This window comes from Ambystoma mexicanum, chromosome 2q, assembly GCF_040938575.1.
Source record: "Ambystoma mexicanum isolate Mex_15411 chromosome 2q, UKY_AmexF1_1, whole genome shotgun sequence".
In the NCBI taxonomy this organism is placed as follows: domain Eukaryota; kingdom Metazoa; phylum Chordata; class Amphibia; order Caudata; family Ambystomatidae; genus Ambystoma; species Ambystoma mexicanum.
The window spans coordinates 332,074,997-332,100,666 of record NC_090924.1 but is presented as its reverse complement, the minus strand read 5'-3'; the positions used below and the strand labels follow the sequence as shown (position 1 = coordinate 332,100,666).

The window sequence follows — 25,670 nt, the reverse complement described above, 5'->3', positions numbered from 1 at the left end:
AGGACCTCTCTTCAGATGCAGGCCTCATCTTCAAACCACGCAGCTCCGGAGCTCCGAAAATGGAAAAACAGATGGTGTAGGCATTTCTCATGCATTCCAGCCAGCGGCACGGCTGGAATGCAGGGGCTCAAATGGGCGCGCGCCACCCACGGCCCCCAAGGACCCTCCAGAAGAAGAAAAAAAAACACCAATATATTTTTTTTTTTTCTTTTCATGTTGATTTAGAAAGTTCCTCACGGACTTCAGGTCCCAGAAACCCTTGCAACGCCGCTCGGATCCACAGTAAATCTCCGGGCCAAACTCCAATGGCAAACTGCATCTGTCAGTGAGTCCTGTTTGATGCCATACAACAGGCTGCTCCATGGCCTCCTGGCATAAAATGGCAAAACTCCTGCTGCCAATATTCCTCAGCTACTCCAGTACCCATCCTCATGCCAAAGTCTTCATGTATGGGTTACCAATACCTGATGCCCCAGCCATTGCCAGGATTACTTCATCTTCCGATGTCAAGACAGGTACACGGCATCAGGATTCTCCTCTTCAGTACTCCTTCACTCCTTCACTCTCCATACCATACTCCAGGTTCAAAATCCTTGTCGCCAAATGATGTATCCCTGAGCTAGTGATGACGGAGCAGGAACCAGGCTGACTCAGGTTAGTGTAAAAGGAAACAGGCTTTATTCTTCTTGGTTACATAGCATAGTCATTAAAGGTAGGAGAGTAGGAGATAAGCCTCTGCTCTGGTTCCTAGTCCATCTCCCAGTCCCAACCGTCACTCACTAGAATCCTCAGGCCCCCCACACTCCAAGCTCCACTTAAACATTCTAGGAGGCCCTTGCACACACTCAGCCATTCAATACAGGCATACCAGGATACCAGCCATTCATCACAGTCATACCAGGATACCACAGTTATCCTTCTTTAGACTTGTTTGCCACAAGCCTAAACACACAATGCCCAGACTTTGCATCCAGGTTTCCCCAACCCAGATCCAAGGGGAATGCCCTGTGGATGAGCTGGTCAGGGAAATATGCTTATGCTTTTCCGTCAACACCGCTCCTGCGCAGGATAGTGCACAAGATGCACCAGGAACAAGTAACTCTAATCCTGTTTGCTGCTATGTGGGCGAGACAACCTTGGTGTCTGCATCTGCTCAAACTAGCGATGTGTGAACCAATCAAGCTCCCATGCCCCCACAACATGTTCTCCCAACACAGGGGGACAACATTCCACCCACATCCTCAGTCTATGAACTTGACAGCTTGGCACCTGAAGTCATAGGGTTTGGGCATTTAAAGTTACCTCAAAGGTGTATGGAAATCCTAAAGGAGGCACGCACACCTTACACCAGGCACTGCTACTTCTACAAATGGAAAAGATTTGTAATATGGTGCAAATCAAAGGATGTAAACTCTACGAATGTACTCATTCACACATTCTTCACTACGTGCTCCACTTACTAGACTTTGGCCTAGTAGTTGACTCCATCAAGGTTCACCTAGCGGCTTTGTCCACATATACCACTTCACAAAACAAGGTGTCCTGGTGGAAAATCCCTGTTGTTAAGTGTTTCATGGAGGGAGTAAAGAGACTTTACCCCCCTTCCATTTCCAACCCGCCTCCAGGTTGGGATCTCAGTGTGGTACTCTCAAAGCTCATGGGTCCTCCCTTTGAGCCTATGCACAAATCCAGCCTCACACACCTAACATACATAACAGCTTTTCTGGTAGCCATCACCTCCATAAGAAGAGTTAGTGCGCTACAAGCTTTGTCAGTGCAAGATCCTTTCATTGTTATCCACAAAGACAAGTTGGTACTGAGAACAAACCCTAGGTTTTCACCTGAATTCATATCCAAGTTCCATGTTAACCAATCCATTGAACTACCTGCTTTCTTTTAAAATCCTTCATACTCAGCTGAAAAAAACCTCTATACACTGGATGTAAGGAGGGCAATTTGGTACTATGTAAACAAGACAAAACTGCTAAGAAAAACAGATCATCTGTTTGTCTCCATAGCTCCTGGCAGGGAAGGTGATCACATTTAAAAAAATGCCATCTCCAGATGGATAGTGAAATGCATACAGCTCTGCTATTCCACATCAAGGAAAACTCTGCTTTTCACACCAAGAGCTCACTCTACCAAAGGTACAGGAGCTACCATGACTTTTATTGCAAACGTCCCTCTAGACACCATTTGCAAAGCAGCTACATAGAGTTCCATACATACCTTTACTCAGCATACCTGCATTAACAAACATTCTAAAGCAGATTCACAGATGGGACAAGCAGCACTAAAACATCTATTTACTAAAGTACCTTCTCACAGCCCACCTCCTTCTCCTGATACTGCTCGCTATCTTATGCATAGCATGTGATCCAAGCAGATCTACAAGCCTCAGAAGGTATACATTACTCACCGTAATCGTATTTCTGATGCTTGTATCTACTCGAATTCACATGTGCACGCCCTTCCTCCCCTCTTGGAGTAGAAGGTGCATAGATGTTTTCTGGCTTTATCACTTCTTATCTGCTTTATTACATCTGTACTCGCGCTACACTTCATGCTACCTCATGTCAGAAACAACACAATCTGAGGGACCTTGATGCGTGAAGGACCATGGCTACAGGGGACTCACTAGGGATAGTATTACTGACATGCCCTGTCAACGTTCCTTTTCGAGTTTCGAAAACAAATAATGAGCATGTCAATCTAAGCAGATACAAGCATCAGAAATATGATTGCAGTGAGTAATGTATATATATATATATATATATGAAAATATATTAGAAAAAGTCGCTGAAATTCATCAGCACATGGCAGCACTCCTCCATAAATACCAAAAAAGACTAATTGAAATCCAGAAGGTCTATGTTAAGTGTCCTTTATTCAGCACATGATGGACAGAGAAAAAGCAGAGAAAAAAGAAACAACTACGCGTTTCACCCTGGCGGGCTTTATCAGATTGTTGTAATTTGAGAGTTTTCGGACATTTAAAGGGATCCGACTTGTTTAGAGCACCTTGGTCATTTGCAAGTACTGCAGCAACTACTTGTTACTTGTATGTTGCCGAATGTGGCTGCCATATTGGGCGTATACTGCTACTCTTTGTATTGTAGGAGTTAGCACTCGTATTTAGATCGCTGTTGAAATATATATGCCCCATGTTGATAGACGTGTTGTTTAAAATGTCTAGTTTCTACAAGTGATACCTATGTATGCCACAGCCTCAGGAATATTACTTTTTGCTCATATGTATCCCGGACTTGTTTGCTGCATGTGCAGAACATGCAGTCACCACATGAGGTGTGCGGTGTGTTAGAACATATTAGGTTGACTAAAGCTAAACACACCAGTGCTTGAGAGGTCCGCCAATATTCAACATACAGCGCTATAAGGTGCATAGTGCTATCTTTGATATTTCGCAAGCATATTTTTCGGTCAATGCCTGACGTGTAGACAGAGACAAAAATAGAATAAAATGCATAGGACTTTTGTTAGGTGTACGGTGTGTTAGAACATATTAGGTTAAATAGAGCTAAACACACCCGTGTTTGAAAGGTCATCCAATATTCAACATGCAGTACTATAAAGTGCGTAGTGCTGTCTTCGATATTTCGCATGCATATTTTTCGGTCAATGCCTGACGTGCAGACAGAGACAAAAATAGAATAAAATGCATAGTGCTTTTGGTAGACACTTGGTGTCGAGACATGCTGGAAGTGATAGCCTGCTGATGTGTAACATGGAGCCCTGTAAAGTGCATAATGCTCCATTATATATTTCACACAGAATGATAAAGGAATACCCAATATATGGCACAGAGTATTATAAAGTGCATAATGCTGCATAAGGGATTACTCAAGGTAAATGGAGAAAGCTCCTGTTCTGCAACATAAGACCTAATAAAGTGCTTGGTGCTACATTCTGAGTTTGCCACCGCTTTATACGGAGGTGCCTGATATAAATCATAGAGCGTTGTAAAGTGCATAGTGCTACATTGGACCCTGCTTACAGATGATGTTAAGTGCTTAGTGATGCATTGGGCATTACTTCCAGATGCATAAGAGGTCATTTAGTGTGCAGCTTCATGCATTGTAAAGTGCATAGTGCTGTGTGTCCGTACGTCTATCTGTATGTGGAGATCATACACAAAGGTATGCATGGTGCATCCAATTGATGTAGCTTCACCTATGGCCTGAAGTGCATGATACATTGCATCCAATTATTTATGCAATGAAATAAAGTGCATGCTGTAATGTATAAACATTAGAGATCATAAAATGTATAAAGTGCATAGTGCGTGCCTGAGCTTCAAACTGAATTTTAGAACATTATAGTTCACTGATAGATAAAAGAAATCTCCCTATAGAGTGCTCAATCTTTGGTCATATGAATACATAATGCATGTATGTCAATTTCTGAGTAATCAAATAGCACGAACTAGCTACATGTCCGGCATGTTGCATAATACCTATGAATATTCATGACATGCTCCATGTTGAAAGCAAGAGTAACATACAAGTCCTCATAATATCATGAAACCCTCGGTTAAAACACTACAGCAGTAAAATAGAAGTTTGACTGTGATGAAGAAAGTGGGAATTAGTGAATCTGGATAACATCACATGATATATCTATAAAACATGATCATGAGAGATATTAGAAGAATTATGATCGTTGGGGACACAAACCAGTGCTTATTATCACGATGCAGCATTAGGACAGATGGAAATCGTTGGGGCATAATTCATAGATATCTGGACTGAAAACTTATGCTTTGAGATGTTTCAGTCGCCCACAAATGTATAGACTTGCTCATCTTTGTTATGTCCTCCTGGGGTTTTTGTGTTATAGTCAATGATGTATCTACTTTCTAGTTGCCTCAATCTTCGCTCTCGATCACCTCCCCTTGGATGCTGGGGTACTAGGTCAATCCCAAAATATTGGAAGGAAGAGATATCCCTTGCATGTTTGTCGCATAAGTGTTTTGCAAGAGGATATGTTGGATCATGGTTTTTAATAGCTCTCAGATGTTGGAGTATGCAAACCTTAACTTCCAATTTGGTGCTCCCAATATACCAAAGGTCACAGCCGCATTTGTCAAAGTATATATGAAAAACCAATTTGCATTGACTTTTCTCCAAATTCTATTGCTAGTAACTTTTGATTTGCTGTACAGTTAGGGATAACATTGTCCACAAAGACATTTCTGGCACATGCCTATCCAAAGTAGACTTTTTGGGGAAAATTTGTGAACCGTTTCAAAAGATATTACAAAAACAAATAAAAGCTGTTTTCGGCTTTCTCCCATTCATTTTCCCATTGAAGAAAAGGGTCTTTCTGAGAACACCTGTAGCACGTATTGTGATGGACGGGTTTGCACCAAAGAAGAAACAACTTGGGCATAAGGCGCTGTAGAATGCCTCTTTAGTTTGGGCTATTCGGTGATGCTTTAGCGCCACCTATAAACAGAAATTATTGCATCATAGTGCTGATAGGGAGAAATGGCAAATGAAGAGGGACACAAAGCTTGTAGGTGTTTGGTTATTTGCCCACTCATTGACTGCCCATGGCCATGCGTGTCCCTATGGCCATTCTGAACCAGTTCCTGCCTCATTCCACCCAAAACACTTCCTTATGGGATCCCTTTGAGCTTGCTTTAATCAAGGCTTAACATCAAACTTTGCACTCAAAGAGCATGCCAGTGTTTTTTCAAAGCAGTCTTCTGAGAGTTATTGACTTAATTGGGGTTGTAAAAGCACTACTGATGTAATATAAATGTCTTAACCAAGGTCTGCTTTCAGCTACTTGATTTATAAGCACTATGTGTGTCCCTCACAGAAGTCCCATTAAAAACAAGTATTGGCAAAGCAAACAATTTTGGCTTGTGTATAAGTATTAGGAATTTGCCAAGCACTGCTAGTAGATACCCAGGTATTCGCATAATGTTGCACCTGCTACCAACAATAGCCAGTAAATACCACTACGGCATTGGTGTGCCAGGCAAGAGCCTTTCCCTGCCTACTCAAAAGCCCAAACTGTTGGCATTGCTAATGCATGTTTTGGTCTGGGGTTAAAGCTGTGCAGTAGTTTCTTTAAAAATTGATGGAGGAGGAGGTGCCCCCTGGGCCCAAAAGACTTTCAGAAATGAAAAGCCGCCTCCCTTCCACCACCAACCCCCCCCCCCATGGCAAATGGCTTCTGCGGTGATCCCAAGAGAAGTCGATAAAGAAAGTGCTCAAAATTATATTTAGTGGGGGGATGAATTGATTTATTTTAGTGTAAGGGTGGGGATGGGGAGATGTCACTGGGACAGTTACGGGTGGGCTGTGGAGCCCGTTTGTGCCAGACCATTTTTGTCTTCCTGGGGAAATTCCACAAAATGTATCACCCAAGCTAGGAAATGAAAAGGGGTAATAGGAGAAAGTAAGGGAGTATTTGCACAAGGGGGGCCTAGTACGAGGAGGGCGGCTCATGGAGAGTTGCAGTGGGGATGGAGAATGTTTTCTCATTCCTGCTGGAAACTGCAATCTCGCACTAAAATCGATGCATACAGTTTTGCTGTGATTTCATGGTAATTTAGCAGTGCATTTACACAAGAACAAAGGGAGGGTCCCAAAAAAACTCTTTTCGAAATGTATGCTAAAACACAAAGTGGGTCATTTTGCAATTTTCTTTCACATTGAATGCAGTGCACCACAAAGGTCAGTACTTATTTATTTATTTATTTATTTGTATGTATGTATAAAGCGTGCAGCGTCCCTGAGGCATTGTGGCACTGTTACAGGATATTCACTTAGATACAGATTACATAAACAGACTCATCATAAAGCGTTACAAAGGGAAACAAACAATCATGCAGTATGAGTGTTCCATGGTTACAGGGGAACATCTTCAAGTACAATCAAGTTGAAAAGCTTGGTTTTCAGCACCTTTCTGAACGCCATGAGAGAGGTTTCCTTTCTGAGTTTGAGTGGAAGTGAGTTCCAGGATTTTGGTGCTAACACTTCAAAGCTAGCACCCCGGCTTTGGCTCTGATGAAGGCAGGGACTGAAAGTTGGCGTGCTTATTGGTCAGGTTTTGGTCTGTGAGATGGCACCTGATGTATTCTTTCTGCTAGGTAAGAGTGCGCAGAATGAGATAGGAATCTGTGTGTGATGGTAAGGGCCTTGAACAGTATGCGCTCTTTGATCGGGAGCCAGTGGGCGTCTCGTCTAGCCTGAGAGATATGCTCTCTCCTAGGGATACGTAGAGCCGCTCTGAGAGCATTATTTTGCGTGATTTGCAGTTTAAGCTTTTTGGATGATGAACCGAAGAGAAGGACATTACAGTAATCCAACTTTGCACCAATGGTGACTCTAGCAATGTTGAGACCATTTTTGGCCGATAGGTGAAGTGCTGTTGTGGCAGCCCTGCTGGCAATTGCAAACATTTACAAAACAGAGTTTAAAAAGGTAGTGTAAAACCAGGCAACATTGCTGCTACTCTTCATTTTTACTCTATTTTAAGAACAATGTAAAGGCTGCTTGCAAATTATGCTCTTCTGACAGTATTTCTATGGAATCTGCATGCTATCATCCCATGACAAAACAGGTGAATATCATAGAAATCCATGTGTGTAACGCCTGCATGAAAATATATGGCTGCAGTTTCCCAGAGTGTAACAGGGATATCGTCCTAGGTTGGTGGGGTCTAATAATTTAATTGTGAGGGGGGATATGTACCTCAGCTGTAGCCCTGGGCCACTGACCAATGGCCTATTGTCTTTTTGCCTAATTTTTATACGGACAGTCCATGGCCAGTGGGTTCTGATTAGTTACTAGGCAGGGGGATATGGGCCACGGGCGTAGGCTGACGTGACGGACCATGGCCAAAGCCTGCTGCCTTTTTCAGTAATTGGTGCAACATAGACAGTGGCAGTGGCATAACAAAATCCTTGTAGTTCAGTGATAAAAACGTTAGTTAGGATATAGTTAAGATGATCTGATGTATCACAACAAAACATATGAAATTCAGCAGGTATAAGAAGTGATGACCATCTTATCTCGTGCCCCACTGCCCGCCAGTTGCACCTACATGAGATCACAGCAGGGAACAACAATGAGATAAAACATGACATCCTTGGGACATCAACAGGGGAGACTCAAGTGTTAATATGATAATCACTTCCCACACCAGCCACATTTCGTGGGTTATGTTGTTTTTAATCAGATTATCTTAACTCTGGCAAAACCTTTTTCAATTCGAGGGTGCCTTCAACTTAACATCATAACCTTCCCCACCCCCATGAAAACTCTGCAAGTACTAAAAACAAGTGCAAAATACATGCCTCCCCACTAAATGTGCCATTGATTCCAATGAACTGCCACGTTCTCCCTGAAGTCCATAGTATGAAATTGGATGTCCAGAGCTTTGGTGGTATTGGTTTGTGAGAGAAAGTGGTACTTGTGTGTGAAGGTACATGGGGAGTGAGTGAGAGGGGTGTGAGAAGCTGAGTGAAAGAGTAGGAGAAAGTGAGTGAGGATAAGAAGTTTTGATAAGAGGATGAAAGGGGGCTTCATTTAAAAGAGATTGGAATGGGAGTAGTGGACAGGAGAAGTGAGTGGAGATGACAGAGGAGAGGGGTGTGGAGAAGACTGAGATGGTTAGTAGGGAGAGAGTACCAAAGGGAGAGAAAGAGGCAGAGAGTAGGAGGGATTCGTATGAACATTGGAGGGACAGAAAGCGTGAGAGAGAGGGAGAGAAAGTAGAGGGTGGAGGAAGGAGGTAGTGATATAGTAGGAGGAGGGAAAGAGAAGGAGGGACAATCGAAGGGAGGAACATGTGGGCATGAAAGAGGAAGACTAAATGAAAGGTAGCTATTGAGAAAGGCACCACATGTGAGACTTCAAATGTTTGTGGGGAATTTAAATAGTTTTAACCTAGAAGAGCCCTGGAGGTGGAGAGAGAGAGAGAGAGAGAGAGAGAAGGCCGAGGCCTTTAGGCTATCATTTCAGTTAGTAAACTAGAGAGTATGGGGTTACCAATCTCTAGTTATCAGCGAAAGGGGCCAGGGAAGCCTATGCTACGGCGGTATGAAGCCCATTGGATTAGAGAGGGACAGTCTTTAGGTTGTCCTTTTGCCCTCGCATACCCCCCAGCCTCATTTGAGTTCTGTAAAATAAAAACCCTTTCACCATCTTCTATAGCATTGGTATGCCTAAGGCCATTTGTGACAACACACTAAAACAAGACTTTGAACACACGGCTAGCCTTGCAAATTGACAGAAATGTTTAACTACAGCTATTTGGGAAGTGGAAGGATTCTGCACAGTATATTAGTGCCTATAGTCAGTATGGTGATAGGTGGGCATGGTGTCAGTTTGTTTTAATGGATAACAGTATACATTTGTTTGCACAGAAATATACATCTAGAGCACTGGATAGATAGGTTTTCAAGTGTAGGTCTTGATAGGGAAGGCTTAACCTTGCCCCCTTTTTCATCACCATATTACAAGAAACTAGGCTCAGGATAGCAAAATAAGCTGTTAGCAGTTACATTAAATTCAGGAGCTTTTCCAGGATGATGAAGGCTCAACTCACAAAGGCCAATGCCTGACCGCTGATATGAGGGGCTTAAAAGGTTTGGCTCCCTAATAGGGGTATGTGTAATTCAGATTAAGGATACTTTCATCTGCGAAGGTCTTCTTCCAGCCAGAGTCCTCTGGAACTATTTAAGCCACTTGTTTCCAACTGCTTCTGTTTGCAGATACGTTGATTAAGATACCTTGTGAATTTGTCAAGAGTAACGGGGCATGCTTGCGAACACCTATCCAGTAAGGCTTATATTAATGGTTCCCGGTACTTGGTGTGCTGTGAAGGGACTCTGGTTTGTGACACGTCGTAGGAATCCGTCCATTCTCCCCTGTGAGGCTAAGGAGGTGAGCCCACTCCACAACACCCTCCCAAGGGGTAGAGGCAAGCGGGACCCCACTGGGAGAGACTTCCCCTGTAGGGATAAGGCCTCCCGTTCCTACGAGGAACTCCTTAAAGAACAGCCCAACATTACTTCTTTAGGTATACCATGCTAAGACGAATATGAAGAGAGAACAAGTATATGTTATTGTCAGCAGGAAACTGTGATTATCCCTTTAAATGTAAAACTCCTTTTAACTGAGACGAGGAGGATGGAGCAGCGAAAAGAGAGGCCACAGCAGGCAGAGCGAGAGATGCAGAGGTATGCCGTGGAAGTCCCACAGCTATGTAATCCCTGATAGGGGAGAATACTAGGAACTCAGAGAAGCCTGCGAGTTGCAAAACTGCATGCATACCGAAGCCTGAGAGCTGGACGCGCAGTGCTGTGTACGTTGGAGAGAGGGAGGAACGAAGAGTGGTGGCATGATCACGAAGATCTTGTGGCAGAACAGCGGTCCCAGAAACTAAGCCGATACCACTATGCAGTTGGAACCGCGTACCATTTCGGTATCTGAAACACCAGACACCCATCCTAAAGGAAGATACAGAGTACGAAGAAGCACTGAGGGAATAAAATAAGCCAGACAGGCGGAGAAGACCAATCCCAAGAAGAGAGAAACCCCAGTGACGTTATCTCTGAGAGTAAAAGGTAATGTTGAAAACAGGAGACCCGGGAGGGAGACAGAGAATCGTTATGCTACAACTCATACTTGTCCCAGTCAAGATAACAAGAGTATAACCTTGAAAGAAAGAGAAGCGAATGAGATTCGTTATGGTACTACTCAGACTTGTCCTGGCCAAGATAATGAGATTATAAGATTGAAAGCAACAGAAGTAAATACAAATCGTTATGGTACTACTAATACTCATCCCAGTCAAGATAACGAGTCTCTAACATTAGAAGCAAGAGAAGGGAGAATCGTTATGGGACTACTCATACTTGTTCCAGTCAAGATAAGAAGAGTCTACCCCTAAAAGTGAGAGAAGAAGATGAGCATCGTTATAGGAATACTCATACTTGTCTCAGTCAAATTCAAGAAAGTATATTCAAGAAAGACATCATGGATATAAGAGAAAAGCCTGCAGAGAAGGTAAAACTGATATATAGGTCCAAAGACAGATTCGGCAGAAGGTATGAACGTTGTGAATTACACAGAAGAAAAGAGACTCTCAAGAGATATCATTGAAATGGTGGGATAAGTTTACCCTGGGAAAAGGAAGAATAACTCTTTGTAGTAAAAGTAAAGAAGAGAGGAACAAACAAACGGAAACCATTAACTAGGGAGAAGATATCAATCTAAGGTCAAAGGTACCTCCTTTTGACAACAATCGAAAGGATAATAAAGTGTTAAACTAACTGTACGAACTGATCAAAGAAGTCACAAGCGACTATTTGAAAATCAACTATTGAACAGAGGTTTGCCAGAAGGAAAAATCAGGAGAAGGCTGTCATTCTCCTGACTTTAGTTGTTGAGACAGTGGGAGGGTCATTTAGGCGTAGTTTGGGCAGTCGACAGAATCTTTTAAGACATTCACTGATGACTGATGTGCACCTTAGCTATTTTGTGCGTTGGGGAATATTCCATAGATGTAGGGAGAGATAGACATTATCTTTTTCTTTAATAAATACACACTTGAAATCTCTTATAAGAGTCTGCGTCCTTCTTCTGACCCGCTACAGGTACTACCTAAACAGATATGCAAATGCTAATGGCTGTCTTGCGCAGGCCCACATAACATATGTCTGAACAATTTTTGGCAAGGAAGGTCATTTTACTCTTTATTGTCAAAGATGGTAATTTAACTAGTTAAATATTGCCCTAGGTTTCCATCCTTCGGTTTAGAGATTAGGAACTCAGAATTCAGAATTGTAGGGTTTGGTGCCCCCCTCTTCCATGAGAGATTTATTTTGCTAGAAGGAAATGTGACAATTATGTTCTTAGGTATGGAAAACCTTATCTGAAGCAGATCTCTCTGGTTCCCCATCTCCTAAGGAGCCACTGATGGATTCCCATCATGAGGAATGATTGATCAAATCTATTCTACAGTACCAAAGACCCTGCACACTCATTACAAGTCTGTTGGTATTCTCCAAGGTGCCACTGGTGAATACCTTAGTGTTTAAAAAAAGATTTATGACAGTGCCCATTTAAGAAAGAAACGTGGAGGGAATGACAAAGGGGGAATAGCTATTCGGAGAAGATCATTCTTGACATGTGTGCCCTCCGTATGTGAGGCATCAGGCAGGGATCATATGATGGTACTACTTCATAGATGGGAAACACGGGATGCATGTTTTTGATAATAGAGATCAGTTCTGTAGAGTACTTTCTGCAATTCTTCTTCCCAAAGGGCAATTCTATCCCTTTTTCTAATAGTTTGAGTTAATAGTACCTGGCGTTTCCAAGATGGACGCAAAGGCGAGTCCTGTCGACCTTTCAACTAATTCTGCATCTAAAGGAATACATCATGCTCCTGTATTTTGTCTGTTACTGTGAACATATATTATATTTCTGTGTGTTTTGTGTGTTTCATTCTAAGGCACTTGTAGATAACTTTGCAAATACCTCTCTCATTGATGCGTTTTGTTGGTTTTGTGGCCTTTACATATTACCCACATTAAACCCAATGTACCCCTTTTAATCTGTGTGTGTGAAGCAAGGGTGGGTTGAGCTTGTCCTCTTTTTTCAGTGAACTTTTTAAGGTTAGAATGGTAATGCACCTCTGCAACATCAAAAATAATCACAATTGCATTCCGTTGAAACATATGCAAGATAGATTATTTTAGAAAGTTCTTAAAATGAATTACAATATCTGGTATTCATATTCCGACATATACATGAGCTGTAACGGGTAATCTGGCCATTCTTTAGCCAGAGCTGAGGAATTGAACAAAAGGAAAACGTGTAGGGTAGGTTAGCACATAGCAGTGTTCGAACTAAGCGGCAGTGGTGGTGCTCCCTACTTTAGAAAAAAAACAGTTCACTGTTCCTATGCTTTTAATTTAAAAAGAAACAGTTCCGGAATGGTTTCGTTTAAAAATAAAAGTGTAAGAAGAAGTTGAAACTTGCCCTTCGGTGCACTGCACTGAACATTCCCTTCCCTTCGGTGCACTGCACTGAACATTCCCTTTCAACAGCAGGTGTTTGGGAGTTTGGATTGCACGTGGAAGGGGCCGTGCAATGGGGCTTGAGGGCAGCAGGGAAGTTCCACTGCTTCTTTTCGTACACTTCGACCACTGGCACATACGGTAACGTACATAGTAGCGAGTTTGTAGAAAGCACCTTGCGAAATGGGCTCCTGTACACTCACTGAGAACGCCCACTCAGCACAACATATTAGTCACCGGAGGAAACAGCGTGCTGATAATTCACTTTTTGGTAGGTCTCGCTCTTATTCAAGTATGAATATCGGGTGTTTATCGTAAGCTATACTACACAAAGATCAAATGTGTCCTCAATGTAAACAACTCAGGATAAACCCAGATCACATGAAAGCAAATCCAAGAGTAGCTGTCAAAGATGAAAGTAGACGGCTCCCCACCACAACTGTTCACAATGCCACTTATCCACAGATCTTTCACAGAAGACTAGTCCCAGGTCAATGGGTTTGGCCAAACCCTGCACCAGCTTCATTTTGAGAGTGTTCAGAGTTCAATGAAGTTCACTGACTGGGAGCCAAACCCGTTTTTTTGCAAAATCCTAAACGCAGTAGCGAATTAAGTGCCTCCTGCTGTGTCTGTGGCCTACACTGATAACTGTAATATTTCTTGGATGTCTGCATACAAGGGAGATTAGTGTTTTCTGCCTGAAGGTCGTGTATTTGTATGTCCACTCTTGGTTGAGCGTTGGGGCTTTGGCAGGAGGGCGATTGTGTTTTTAATGAGGCACTACCCTTTGGTGGTCTGCCTCCACTGTAGGCCTAAGCCGCATGGCCCTGTAGAGGGGCTCCATTGAAAATCTTGATATGAAAATATGCTTCTGCTCTCAGCGTTCTCTCCAGAACCTTAGGACTATAGCGATAGGGTAGTGGTTCAGCACCATATGGAGTCACTATGCTGTCTCGAGCAATACGCATTGGATTCGCGATTGAGGGGTAAGAGCCTGGGGTATTTAGCATTTCCACAACTACTCACAGGTCCCTCTATAGTGCATCTTAGGTGCAATAGTAATGCAATGGAATGCAAGGATGGCCCCCTGACAGGAATTACAATGGTGACTGCGTTGCTGAAATACAAGGGCCCAGCTTATAGGTGGCTCCAGTGTTTTCCAGTTGCAGCACACTCGCTTTGTGCCTGGTGCACACAGGGACTTTGTACCCCATTTTTGAGAAACAGTCATTACCAAAAGCAGCACAGTGTTGGGAACAGCACTGCAAATTTCATGTAGCTACGGGTGCAATAACATATACAATCGGGTACTTTGGCAAATAAACCATCCGAACATATTGAGCTTATTAAAAAATAACCCAAGGACAAAAGGATACAGGGAACTACAAAATGATTGAGCACCTGTTTAGAAAACACACAACTCACTGTCACACACAGCCACACACCTGAATGAATCACATGACGCATATTCGGCCACTGCATGCGTAGCTATTATTGTATCCGGTGGGTTCAATGGTCGCTTTCTTGTGTTTTTATTTTTCGCAATTTAAATCTTTGCTCTTCTAATCGTAATATTTGTAAATTGCGCTAACATTTTCTTGAGCCTCAGTTGTTACTTATAAATAAGATGATTTCATATTCTTGTTTTTTTATTTCCAGTGGTTTTGCTAATGCCCTTGTTTTCTTCCTTTGGTAAACAATGGAGTAATTTCAATGATCAGATGTGGGGTTACAAACATCGTTTTGTTCAGTAAGAGCCCTGAACCTTCCCTGGCAAGGTCTAAAGTCGCTTGTTTGGACTGGTCATTGGTAATAGCCCGAATCCGTTCACTCTGAGGTTCTTCCTGAGGAATCTCCTTTAAGTAATCGGGCAACAATGAAGAGTTGATCTCTGCATCCATAGATCTAAAACGGTCCTGACTAGAGAGCTTACTTTGACCTAACATATAGCCTTCTGAAAACAAGACTTTAGACTTCACAGTGTTTTAGTAATCCTCTTTTTAGGTTATCGTTTATATTTTCTTAAAGACGAACCAATGAATTAAGGACAGAGTTTAATGCTGAGATCGTAGGTAGAGGAGCCTAACAAAGCCTGTTGCTGAAAGCCACCAATGAAAAGAGGTGAGAATAGTGCAGGTGTGGTAAGTTGCAATAATCAACTCTCCTCGTTGACAACTTGGAATAATATCAGAGATTGCAGTATTCTCTGGACCGGTTACAGTCACTGCAAGATGTATGTCCTTTTGGTTGTAACTCTGACGCAGGTTCAAAAACATTTTCAAGATTTCATCGTCTGGAATTTTCATAGAGCTCAGTGTCCCAGCCTCTGTAAATGTTTGGAGTTTTTTAGGTTAAAGGTCACAGTCTCAGGACAATGAGAAGGTTGCTTCTAAATAGGAGAGATGGGTAGCTCCTTGCCTTTTTTTGCAAAGAAAACTGTACATTTGGAAACTCAGCTGTTCTCTGCCAGTTTTTATTGAGAATAGACATCTAGCTTAGACAAGCAATATTCAATGAATCAACAGCAATTGCAGGAGCAAGTTGAAAGCCGGTATTCGAGACCCCCAACTTTGCCACCTCAGATGTATTATCCATCGCAATCATTGCCCGAGCCTCGTTGTAATCAACCATTCCTGGAGCGGATTCAGCAGCGGATGGAGGATCAGAATCTGAAATAAGAGTAGCCAGAATAGCGGACTCCGCCTCCCTGGTAGCCGGTGGACCTGTTTTGCTACACATCTCATACATTTTGATTTAGGTTGGTCAAATAAATGTTCTGTTTAAAAAGAACTGAAATCTCTGATTGTATTGAGGGTAGCAATCTCGGTTGTTGACTCTGAAGCGTAGGGTGATAGGCTGTTTAAGGGCTATTGATAACAGCAAAAACCCTAGGATAAAGAGTTTACGCATGGTGACTCCCCTTTCACTAACATACAGACCAGGTACAGCTTGGGAAGCCGTATTGCAGTAGGGTTTGAAATTTTGATTGGATAAGCAGGAGCTACAGCCAGCTCCTATTTAAACAGCAGTAGCTGGTCACCAGAAGCTACCACTGGGCAACAAGGAGATGGTAAATAGCGTTATGCAAACCTAACTTCCACATGAAATGCAAACGTAATTGTATCCATTATTTATGAACCTTATGTTAGGTGTTAATGTCATACAGATGTGTCCTAATGTTTATTTATAGATTGTCCCAAATGCACAGAGTTAAATTCACATAGTTGTGCTTGTTCGGCATCAGTTGTCTTGGGGACCCAAAAGTCTCTCTTGGTAACTGTTGGTTTGACTAAAAGCAAGAACTAAATAGCTCCCAGCTCCCCTCAATTTCGAACGCTGTTGCAGGCTTTCATGAGACTCACAACCAGGTCACAAGTGGGTAGCAGTAGTTCAGGGTTGCCTTCACACATATGAATGTGCGCACATACAAATGGTAGAGTATTGCCAAAAGCAGGGGAAGCTAGCACTCACATACATGTGCAGCATCATCAAGCAAGCTTCCATTACACATATGCAAAGGATTGGTCATCGGCAGTGTGGAGTTTTTCTTTGACATAGACAATGGGCCTCATTACAAGCCTGCTGGTCTGGAAACAATGGTGGCGGTAAACCCGCTGCCACCATTGTTTCCGGACCGGTAGTTTACGAATTCTGCAGGCGGGAGGTGTCGCTCCCGCCAGGTCTGACCTGGGGGGAGTAACGACACCCGCCGGCAGACGGAAATGGAAACACCGGCTCCGTCATAGACGGAACCAGTATTTCCATTGTCCCCATCCCCATGGAGTTCTATCGGACTCCATGGGAATGAGGATTAACGGAATTCTGCCTCCGGAATTACCGGGTCCCCAGGGTTATAATGCCCCTGTGATTCCGGCAATCACGGAGGTGGTAATTCACTACGAGTCCGGCGGCAGCCTGACGGTTTTTCCGGCACGGCTACGGCCGGACTCGTAATGAAGCCCAATAACTCATTTTCGCCCCTGTATAGCTAACAGATAATCTCTGCGGTTTGACCCTAACGTGAACCCAATTGGGCAAGTTGTCTCCCCTACAAAATCTGACTAGAGTTTGAATGACTTGCTGCGCCTTTGCCCATCACTGAGCCTGGTGCTCCTCCTCTAAGCGGTGTGGAGATTGACTGATGGATGTAGGAGTTTGTGCATGATGCTTCGCTGTTGAGAAACACTGACTAGATAATGCCAATAATCATCATAATCTCTGTTTTTTTTTGTATTTTCCTTAAGGGATCTGTCACATAACGAGATCACTTACCTGGATGATTTTGAGCCATGGACATCATTGGAGCATCTGTGAGTATGAAGCGGAGGCTCTGAGTAAAGTCTCTTGCAAGTGTACACGTTATCTTGCTGAAAGCTCTATATGACGCCACACAACAAACAGAACAGCCAAGCCTCAATCGCAACTAAACTGTCATGAATGGCCATACCTGATCAAAAATAGTCATGCAGTCCTACCTGGAGAGTCATCATTTTCGTTATTATTATCATATACACCATTGTTTTTCTACATAAAAATGTGAAATGAGCTTGGTATCTTCACCTGGCACCAAGTACACATACAATTCATGTGTGTATGATATTTCCCTGCATCCCCCATTAGAAAATACACCATACCCATTTGGCATATTAGGCCAATTAATTGACTTGTGCCTCAATGGCAAGCCTGAAGAATGATGTAGTAGGTAGAATAGTTTCGATTGTATGGGTGGGAGGGGGTCCCCATTCCTCTGTCTTCAAAGTGAAGGAGGTAGTGCAGCATTACCTGCCTTTTGATAATGTGCAGAATGCCGTTAGGGCAACTGCTGCTTTCACTGTCAAAAGAGGACTGGCTTCCTGTTTATATCTGTCTCCTGCTAAAGTATTTCCAGCTTACTTTTGGAAGAGCTTTACTTGGGGCAGCCACTCGCCCAGGCATTTAAAGCAAAGGGTTCTTGCAAATATCTTTTTCCTTTTCCATTCTTTGTTCCTGGTTAGCCCCTGTTTGCCACTGTGTGCCACAAAACATGACACAAATAAAGCACACAAACAACAATCAAATCAAACTCCCCATAGTACTCCAATGAAACAAATAGTTGCACACATGCTTTCTGCTTAACTGCCACTCTGCACTTGGTCGTACACATTAAATTAATGAACTCATCAGCACACACTCCCCAGCCATACTGTTCCTTACAGAAACATGACTAAAACCCCAACACCACACCCGTTATCCCTGACATGCTTCCACTGCACTCTCTTCCAACACATAGACCAGCCAGATAAATAAGGTGGTGGCATTGCCACTCTACATAAAGATTAACTCATATTCAGCAATCACACACACACCCACACACACCTATACACATTTGTTGCCCCCTCTCTCTCTCTTACTCTTCTCCATCACACCCAATACCCCATCTTTGTCCACCTCTTTCTCACCCCAACACACAATCCCAACTTCCACACTGACCAGACTGACTTCAACTAACAACCACAGCTCCCCTGCATCAATGTCTACCTTGGCAACTTCAACCCTGATAGTTCCCATCCCGACAGCAACACCATACTAAAGATTATCCTCACTGCACTCACCCCCTATGACCTCACACAACTGGCAACACCATGGGCATTTTCATTTTAAGCAAAAACCATGTCTTTCTGAAAAATCGAATTTGAGTGTCATGTCGGACCACTTTGCAATCCCTTTCCCAATCACTCTACCACACATGATCCTCCACCTGCCACACATCTGCCTTGTCCCCATTCAGACAAATCAACACAGACACAGCCTTTCCATCCGTCATACCACCCCGCCTCCCCCAAACACACATCCCTCCATTCTCCTCAACAATGAAAACGCCATCAACACACAAGCACTCAACCAAATGACTTCCCTCAAAACTCAAAAGACCTGAGCCACCACCATCAACCATGGTTCAACAGTTACCCCTCTCTATCAAGCAGGAAGCCAGATGCCTAGAAAGACCCTTTCAAAAGAAGCCATGCCCGCCACCAGAATGCCACTCAAACACTACTGCAACAAATACAAAATAGCCATATGCAATGCCAAAGCTACCCATAACTCCAAGAACTCCAATCCACTACCAATTGAACACAGAAATTATTCAACATTGTGAGATCCCTCTCCGAGGCACCATCCACACCTTCCACACCCCATCCACTGCAGAATGCAACTCCCTTAAGGACTACTTAAACTCCAAAATAAAAAATATCAGGCAATCCCTCTCCTCTGCTCTCCCACTCACACCCCCTCTCCCAAACATACCAACACATGCAACACCTTCCACCCCATCAACAGACACACTCATTGCATCTCATCAACCCTACAACCAAAACAAAATCTGCACAAATCTTAGGTGATGCATGCCCATCTCAAACCACATCCAATTGCATTACCACCCCCGCTCCCCACTTGCTCCACATAATCAACTCATGTCCCTTATATGGCACCACACCACTGCACTAGAAAACTGGAAAAATCTCACCCCTCCTTAAAAGAACATCTCTCGACCCCCACGCTCCTTGAAAATTACCAGCATGTCACTATCCTGCCATAACTCGCCAGAATCATGGAATGCTTTCCCACTAACCAACTGCAACAACATATCACCACAAACAACCAACTCAAACCCTTCCAATATTGCTTTTGACCTGGACACAGCACCGAGACCACTACATTTCACATCCTCAATGACCTCCACAACATCATTGTCAAAGGACACACAACACTACTCATAATTCTTGATCTCTCAGTAGCCTTCAACATCATCAACCACACCACTCTACTCGACATCCTAGCCGAGAGGATGAAACTCTCAGGCATCGCCCTCGACTGGTTAACCTCCTTCCTTACTAACAGAACACACTTTTATCTCCATGCCCCCCCTTTTGATCCAACCCTAGCTCCAAAAAACAGAACGTTGATTTCCACCAATACAGAGACAACATGAAATGTACTTCAATATCTCATCCCCCTTCACACCCTCAAAAGGTCTCTCTCATCTATCACCACCTGTATGGCCACCTACTTCTTTAAGTTCAACCCTACCAAACAGAGTTGTACCTCCTCATCTTCCCCCCCAGACATAAACCCAAACTCATCCCCTGGATCAAAGAACTCGTCCCGGACAACCCACACATATCCCTCTCCACACCTGTCAAGTCTCTTGGCTTCACCATCAACCCCCACCTTTCCTTCACATATCGCATAGCTGATGTCCCCAAAATATGCAACCTACAACATACAACATATGCAACCTACAACCTACAACTACACCTCCTACGAAAGATCAGACAAATCCGTCCTCCTGATTACTTTCACACTGCAATCCTTGCACTGCATTGCCTCCCTGCAACAGACCACCTGTCCTCCACTAGGCCATATCTCACCCAGAAGTCCACATTTTCTTGACTATAACCCACATGCTCTACTAGACATCATCTTCTATATTAGAACACCTCACATTCAGTAGTCCACATCTCCCCCAATCCTCTACCTCTACATTACACTTTTTGTTATGTCACTGGCGGGGACAAAAAGAGAGCTGTGCCCGAAAGCATGTAATGACAGATGTTGAGAATTCTGAATCTATGGAAAAACATTGTTCAAAAACATTGTTAATGTTAAAAGGTAAGCCTAATTTCCCCATTGTTTTTTTCTTACAGAGATATAAGCAACAACCAGATTTCTACATTAAAAGATGGATTATTTGATCATTTATTTAATTTAAGTGAAATGTAAGTACTAACAAAGTAGATGGGGAAATTGTCACATGAAAAGATGGAGCGAACATTCTGTAGGTGTGCATGCCTTTATCTTTATTTCAATCTGTGCAGTCTTTATATGCTTTGTAGAAAAAAGGAGAATTTTGTGGTTTTAAAACTAATCTACCAAATTCATTTAGATTGAGCTTGCTCAATATTGAGCTGTGTGGTTTTATATTGTTAGCCACAAATTATCAAGAATATGTATAGCGATATTTATTTTTTAAATAAAGGAGCGAGAATGTAGACATCCATACAACTGGAGAGGCAGGTGCAGTGGGTGTGGGGTGGGAGGAGCAACACATGGGTTATTGGTGCATAGAGGGGGTAGTTGTGGAAGGGAGACACCGGCATGAAAAGTGTGTCCACCTCTGTTCAAAGCTTAAACATTCACAATTACCACCAGATCTAGTTGTTTTACATTGCCATTAGTTGTTAAGGAATCCTCAAAATAACGCAGCCATTGCCTCCAGTTCAAAAGCTTTGTGGCTTTTAAATTCAATGCGACTACTCAGAGCACATTGAGCACTCTTAGTTGTTAGAAGCAATGCACATTCTTTGTATATGTGGACTGTAGACCCAGGTGTACCAGAGACATGCATTGGAACTTGTATTTTGCATTATTTGTCCAGTCTTTAACTACTTACTGCCTCTTTGCCTTTATCGCTGTAGAAACCTAAGCTGGAACCCATTCCTTTGTGACTGCAAACTGTCCTGGTTACCCAGCTGGCTGGAAGAAAAACAGATCACAGTCCTTCAACCCTCAGATACCAGATGTCACCACCCGCCCCACCTTTCCGGATTGCCACTCCTCAATGTTTCCTTCTCCAATGCCTCATGTGGTAAGGAATATTGATCACAACAGTGCCACCAGGCATGAGTGACTTTTTACCATACATTCACAAAAGGGCTTGGTCAATTTTTGAATATTTTTAATTTTAAACAGAATTGCTCTTTTGAAATGTTGAATGTTTTAAGTTTTCCCTTTGCCATAAGGTATAGAAAAGGGGTTGGAGTGTGTTAATCATAAAAAAACAAGGAGATACAAATGGTCACTTCAAGCAGTTTTGCAAATAAGCACACCTGACTTCTACAGGAAAAAAATGCAAATTGGCCAAGTTGATTCCAAATCCTGTCCCCGAAAATTAACACTGAATTTCTTTGTTTGGCATTTTAAGAATATTTTGCATATCCTGAAGAAAGGTTTATCACATTCAAATGTTGTTCTTTGCCATCCAAAATGTTTGTGATAGCATCACGCACATGAAAACATACCTTTTTTGAACTACATTTGTGGTTGCTATATTCGACTCGTGCCATGTTAAAATCTGTTGTATGCTAACACTGTTTTCCAGCCTCCTCGCCGCAATCCCTATTTTGGCTCAGATGCTACAAACCATAAGCAGTGAAATGGGATGTAGTGCCTGAAACTATGGGTCTGCATGACAGCCCCTTGTCCCTGACCAATGAGTTTATCACTATCGGTCTTTCTAGAGGTGCCAGTCAATATGGAAAGCCTTTGGTTGCCCTGTAGGCCATTCTGCCTATGCCTTTACGGGACATTTTCACTGAACTACGTGCCAGTGAAGATGGCATCAATGCACGTCTCCAATTGATACAAATCTGTCTCTCAACATAATAGTCAGTTGCTCTGTTTAGCCCTGACCCACTGCTTGTCATGCCCACAGAAATAGTCTACACTTTCAATCTGGTATTGCAAACAAACAGCTGAAATGAAGTAAGCCAGTAATATATTGTCTTTCGAAGGGATTGTGTCCTCCAACCTATTCCTTATCTTAGATATCTCTTTCCAGCTTTGCTGGCCTCGGACATTTTTTCTCTCTAGAGGGCGCTGCGCATCAACGTCCGCCGAGTCGATGTCCCTCGACAGCCGCCGTATCAACGTCAACGTCATCCTGCCTATAAAGGCCGCGCGCAGCGTCCGTTGCTCAGTTCCGTTTTTCCATGCTTACTCAGTGCCTCGGAATATCGTTGCTCAGTTTCGTAGAGAATTAATCCAATTTCCTCGAGATATTCGATCCATACTCGATGGCTTCCTCGTCTGAACCGACGACCCCTCGGTGCGGCTTTAAAAAATGCCGAGACTGTGGAAAAAAGATGTCGCTGACTGACCCTCACAGAGTCTGTCTGTGGTGTTTGGGAGCTGAACACCATTGTTCGGAGTGCGAGGACAGTATGTCCATGACAGCTAAGGCCCTGAAGGAGCATAGGGGGAAGCTGGAAAAAGATAAGACTTCTAAAGCTTCTTCTTCCGCGACGAAGTCGAGACATTCGTCTCCTCGTCACCATTCACGCTCCATGTCTCGAAGCGGGTCCCATCACTCCTCGAGATCGAAGCACTCGAAAAGGAGACACCGAAGATCCCCTTCTTCGTCCTCCTCTTCCTCTGTTTCACCTAAGAGAATCCCTTGCCCCACGAAACATAGTTCCCAGGCTGAATGGAAGGAATTCCGAAAAAATCTGATGAGCGTCTTCGAGAAAGCGGCCTCAACCCCCTCGAAGACTGCCGAGAGCGATGCTCTGGTCGAAAGACCCAAAGGTCCAAAACGCCGCGAGTCGCAGTACCCGGCGAAGGAAGCTTCTCGAGCGCGTCACGAACCCTCGAGTAAAGCAAAGACCTCGAATCCTTCTTCGAAGGTTCCGTCGACGCCATCGACGAAGGTTCCGTCGACGCCGAGGTCGGTGTCTTCGACGCTGTTGTCGAAGTGACCTTCGACACACGGGTCTGTCGACTCGACGCCATCCTCAACACCGGCGTCGACGCCAAGGAAAGTCACGGTTGCGGCGCACCCAGTGGCTATTCCCAGGTCTTCGATGACGATGTCGTCGAGATTGTTGACATCCTCAAGCAGAATTCCAATTCTATCGAGGACCTCGAGGCCTCCACCTTTGTTTTTGACGCCACGTTCGAAGCATTCGACGTCGGCATCGACGACATCGACGTTTTTTCGAGGCCGATTACAACAAGTTTGGCACCCTCTGCCTTGGAGATGGGTTTCACACCCTTTGTGAGTTCAGACCAATTGAGAACAATGTCCTCAATTATGGAAGAGGGAGAACTATCTGACCAAGAAGAGACATTTGAGTTGCAGGGATCTGCAACCCCAGTTCAAGGGGAGTTATCCTCAGAGGAACGCAGATTAAAGGAACTCCATGATTCCTTACATGAGGCAAGTGGTTTAGACACTTCCCCAGAGGTGGAGTACGCTAGGCCAGACCCGGGGGAGCATGCTGAAACCCCTTATAGAGCCTTAATGGCCAGGATCACAGAATTTATGGGGAGGTCAACACCTTCACAGGCTTTCCAACAGGATGACCTCACGGATATACTTGATAAAGGTCCACAGGAGGATCCTGTAGAACCTTTTCATAAAGCTCTTCAAAGGAAAATCATGACGAACTGGGAAACCCCATATGTCGTCCCGGCAGTAAATAAAAAACTGTCTACTAAATACAGGGTATCTTCTGCAGACCCAGAGTTTTTGTCCAGACACCCATCCCCAGAAAGTCTGGTGGTACAGGCAGAATCTTCTACTGACATCAAGACTGCTTACCCTACCGTCCCACAGGACAGGGACGATAAAAAATATGATGCTATGGCTAAAAAAGTCTTTTCGGCATGTAGCATGGCGTTAAAATCTATTAATGCTACTTGCACCCTTGCTAGATTTAGCCATACACTGTGGGAGTGTGCTTCTACAGCGGCTGACTGCATCCCGGAGGGAGAAAAAAGGGAGGCGTTCCTAAATATCATAAAGGACGGTAAAGACGCTATGTGCGAATCCCTCCAGACGGGCATTGATTCGGCTGACAGTATCAGCAGAGCAATGGCGGCAAGTACAACAACCAGGAGATTTGCTTGGTTGAGAAAGTCTGGTTTTGCCCCAGATGTGCAAGCCAGGCTCTTGAACATGCCATTTGATGGCTCTTCCTTGTTTGGGAAAAAGGCGGATGGCAGTTTAGAAAAACTGCAAACATCAAAGGCAGCAGCAAAATCCCTAGGTGCTGCAATCCGTCAGACACCTTTTCGTCCCATAGGAACCTCTGCGAGAGGCAAGTCCTTTCGCTTCTACTCCGCATTCGGAAGAGGTAGAGGACGACCGGCTCCAAGGGGACAAAGAAGAACTACCCGAGGTGGACGGGGTAGGTATTCAAAAGCCACAGCAACAGCAGGTGCCTCTTTACCATCGGCATCTGCATCAGCCGCCCCAAAACCACTCTGAGGACTTCCCTCACAAGACACCTGTAGGAGGCAGGTTAACTCAACATCTGGCGGAATGGCAGGCTATCACGTCAGATGCTTGGGCATTGGAGACAGTTGCACAAGGTTACTGCCTGCCTCTCCTACGCATACCTCAGAGTCATCCACCAGGTATCAGCTCTCAAAAAGCTCCAGATCCGCTCCTCTTGCAGGAAATTTTAGACCTGCTAGAGAAAGGTGCCATAGAACCGGTACCTGTAGCGGAGAGGAACAAGGGCTGGTACCCCCCTTACTTTCTCATTCCAAAGAAAGACGGAGGACTGAGACCCATCTTGGACTTGCGAGAATTGAACAAATTCCTCAGGAAAGACAAATTCAAGATGGTAACTCTTTCTCAGATCCTTCAGGCCCTTCAGTTACAAGACTGGTTGGTATCTCTGGACCTTCAGGACGCTTATTTCCATGTGCCAATCCATCTCAAACACAGGAAATACCTGAGGTTCGCAATTGGCAACCCTCATTATCAATTTCGAGTGCTGCCATTTGGGCTGACCTCCGCCCCGAGGGTCTTCACCAAGTTAATGTCGGTAGTGGCTGC

At 43.8% G+C, this 25,670-nt stretch overlaps 1 protein-coding gene across 1 annotated transcript in view; it reads left to right on the top strand.

Annotated features, from left to right (window-relative positions):
* Positions 1-25,670, top strand: part of PKD1 (polycystin 1, transient receptor potential channel interacting) — a 1,742,473-nt gene that overhangs the window by 186,986 nt on the left and 1,529,817 nt on the right. Inside the window, exons 2-4 of the mRNA XM_069647332.1 lie at positions 17,311-17,376; positions 20,752-20,823; positions 21,523-21,692. Coding sequence (XP_069503433.1) covers positions 17,311-17,376; positions 20,752-20,823; positions 21,523-21,692 — 308 coding nt within the window. The remainder of the gene's footprint in view (positions 1-17,310; positions 17,377-20,751; positions 20,824-21,522; positions 21,693-25,670) is intronic.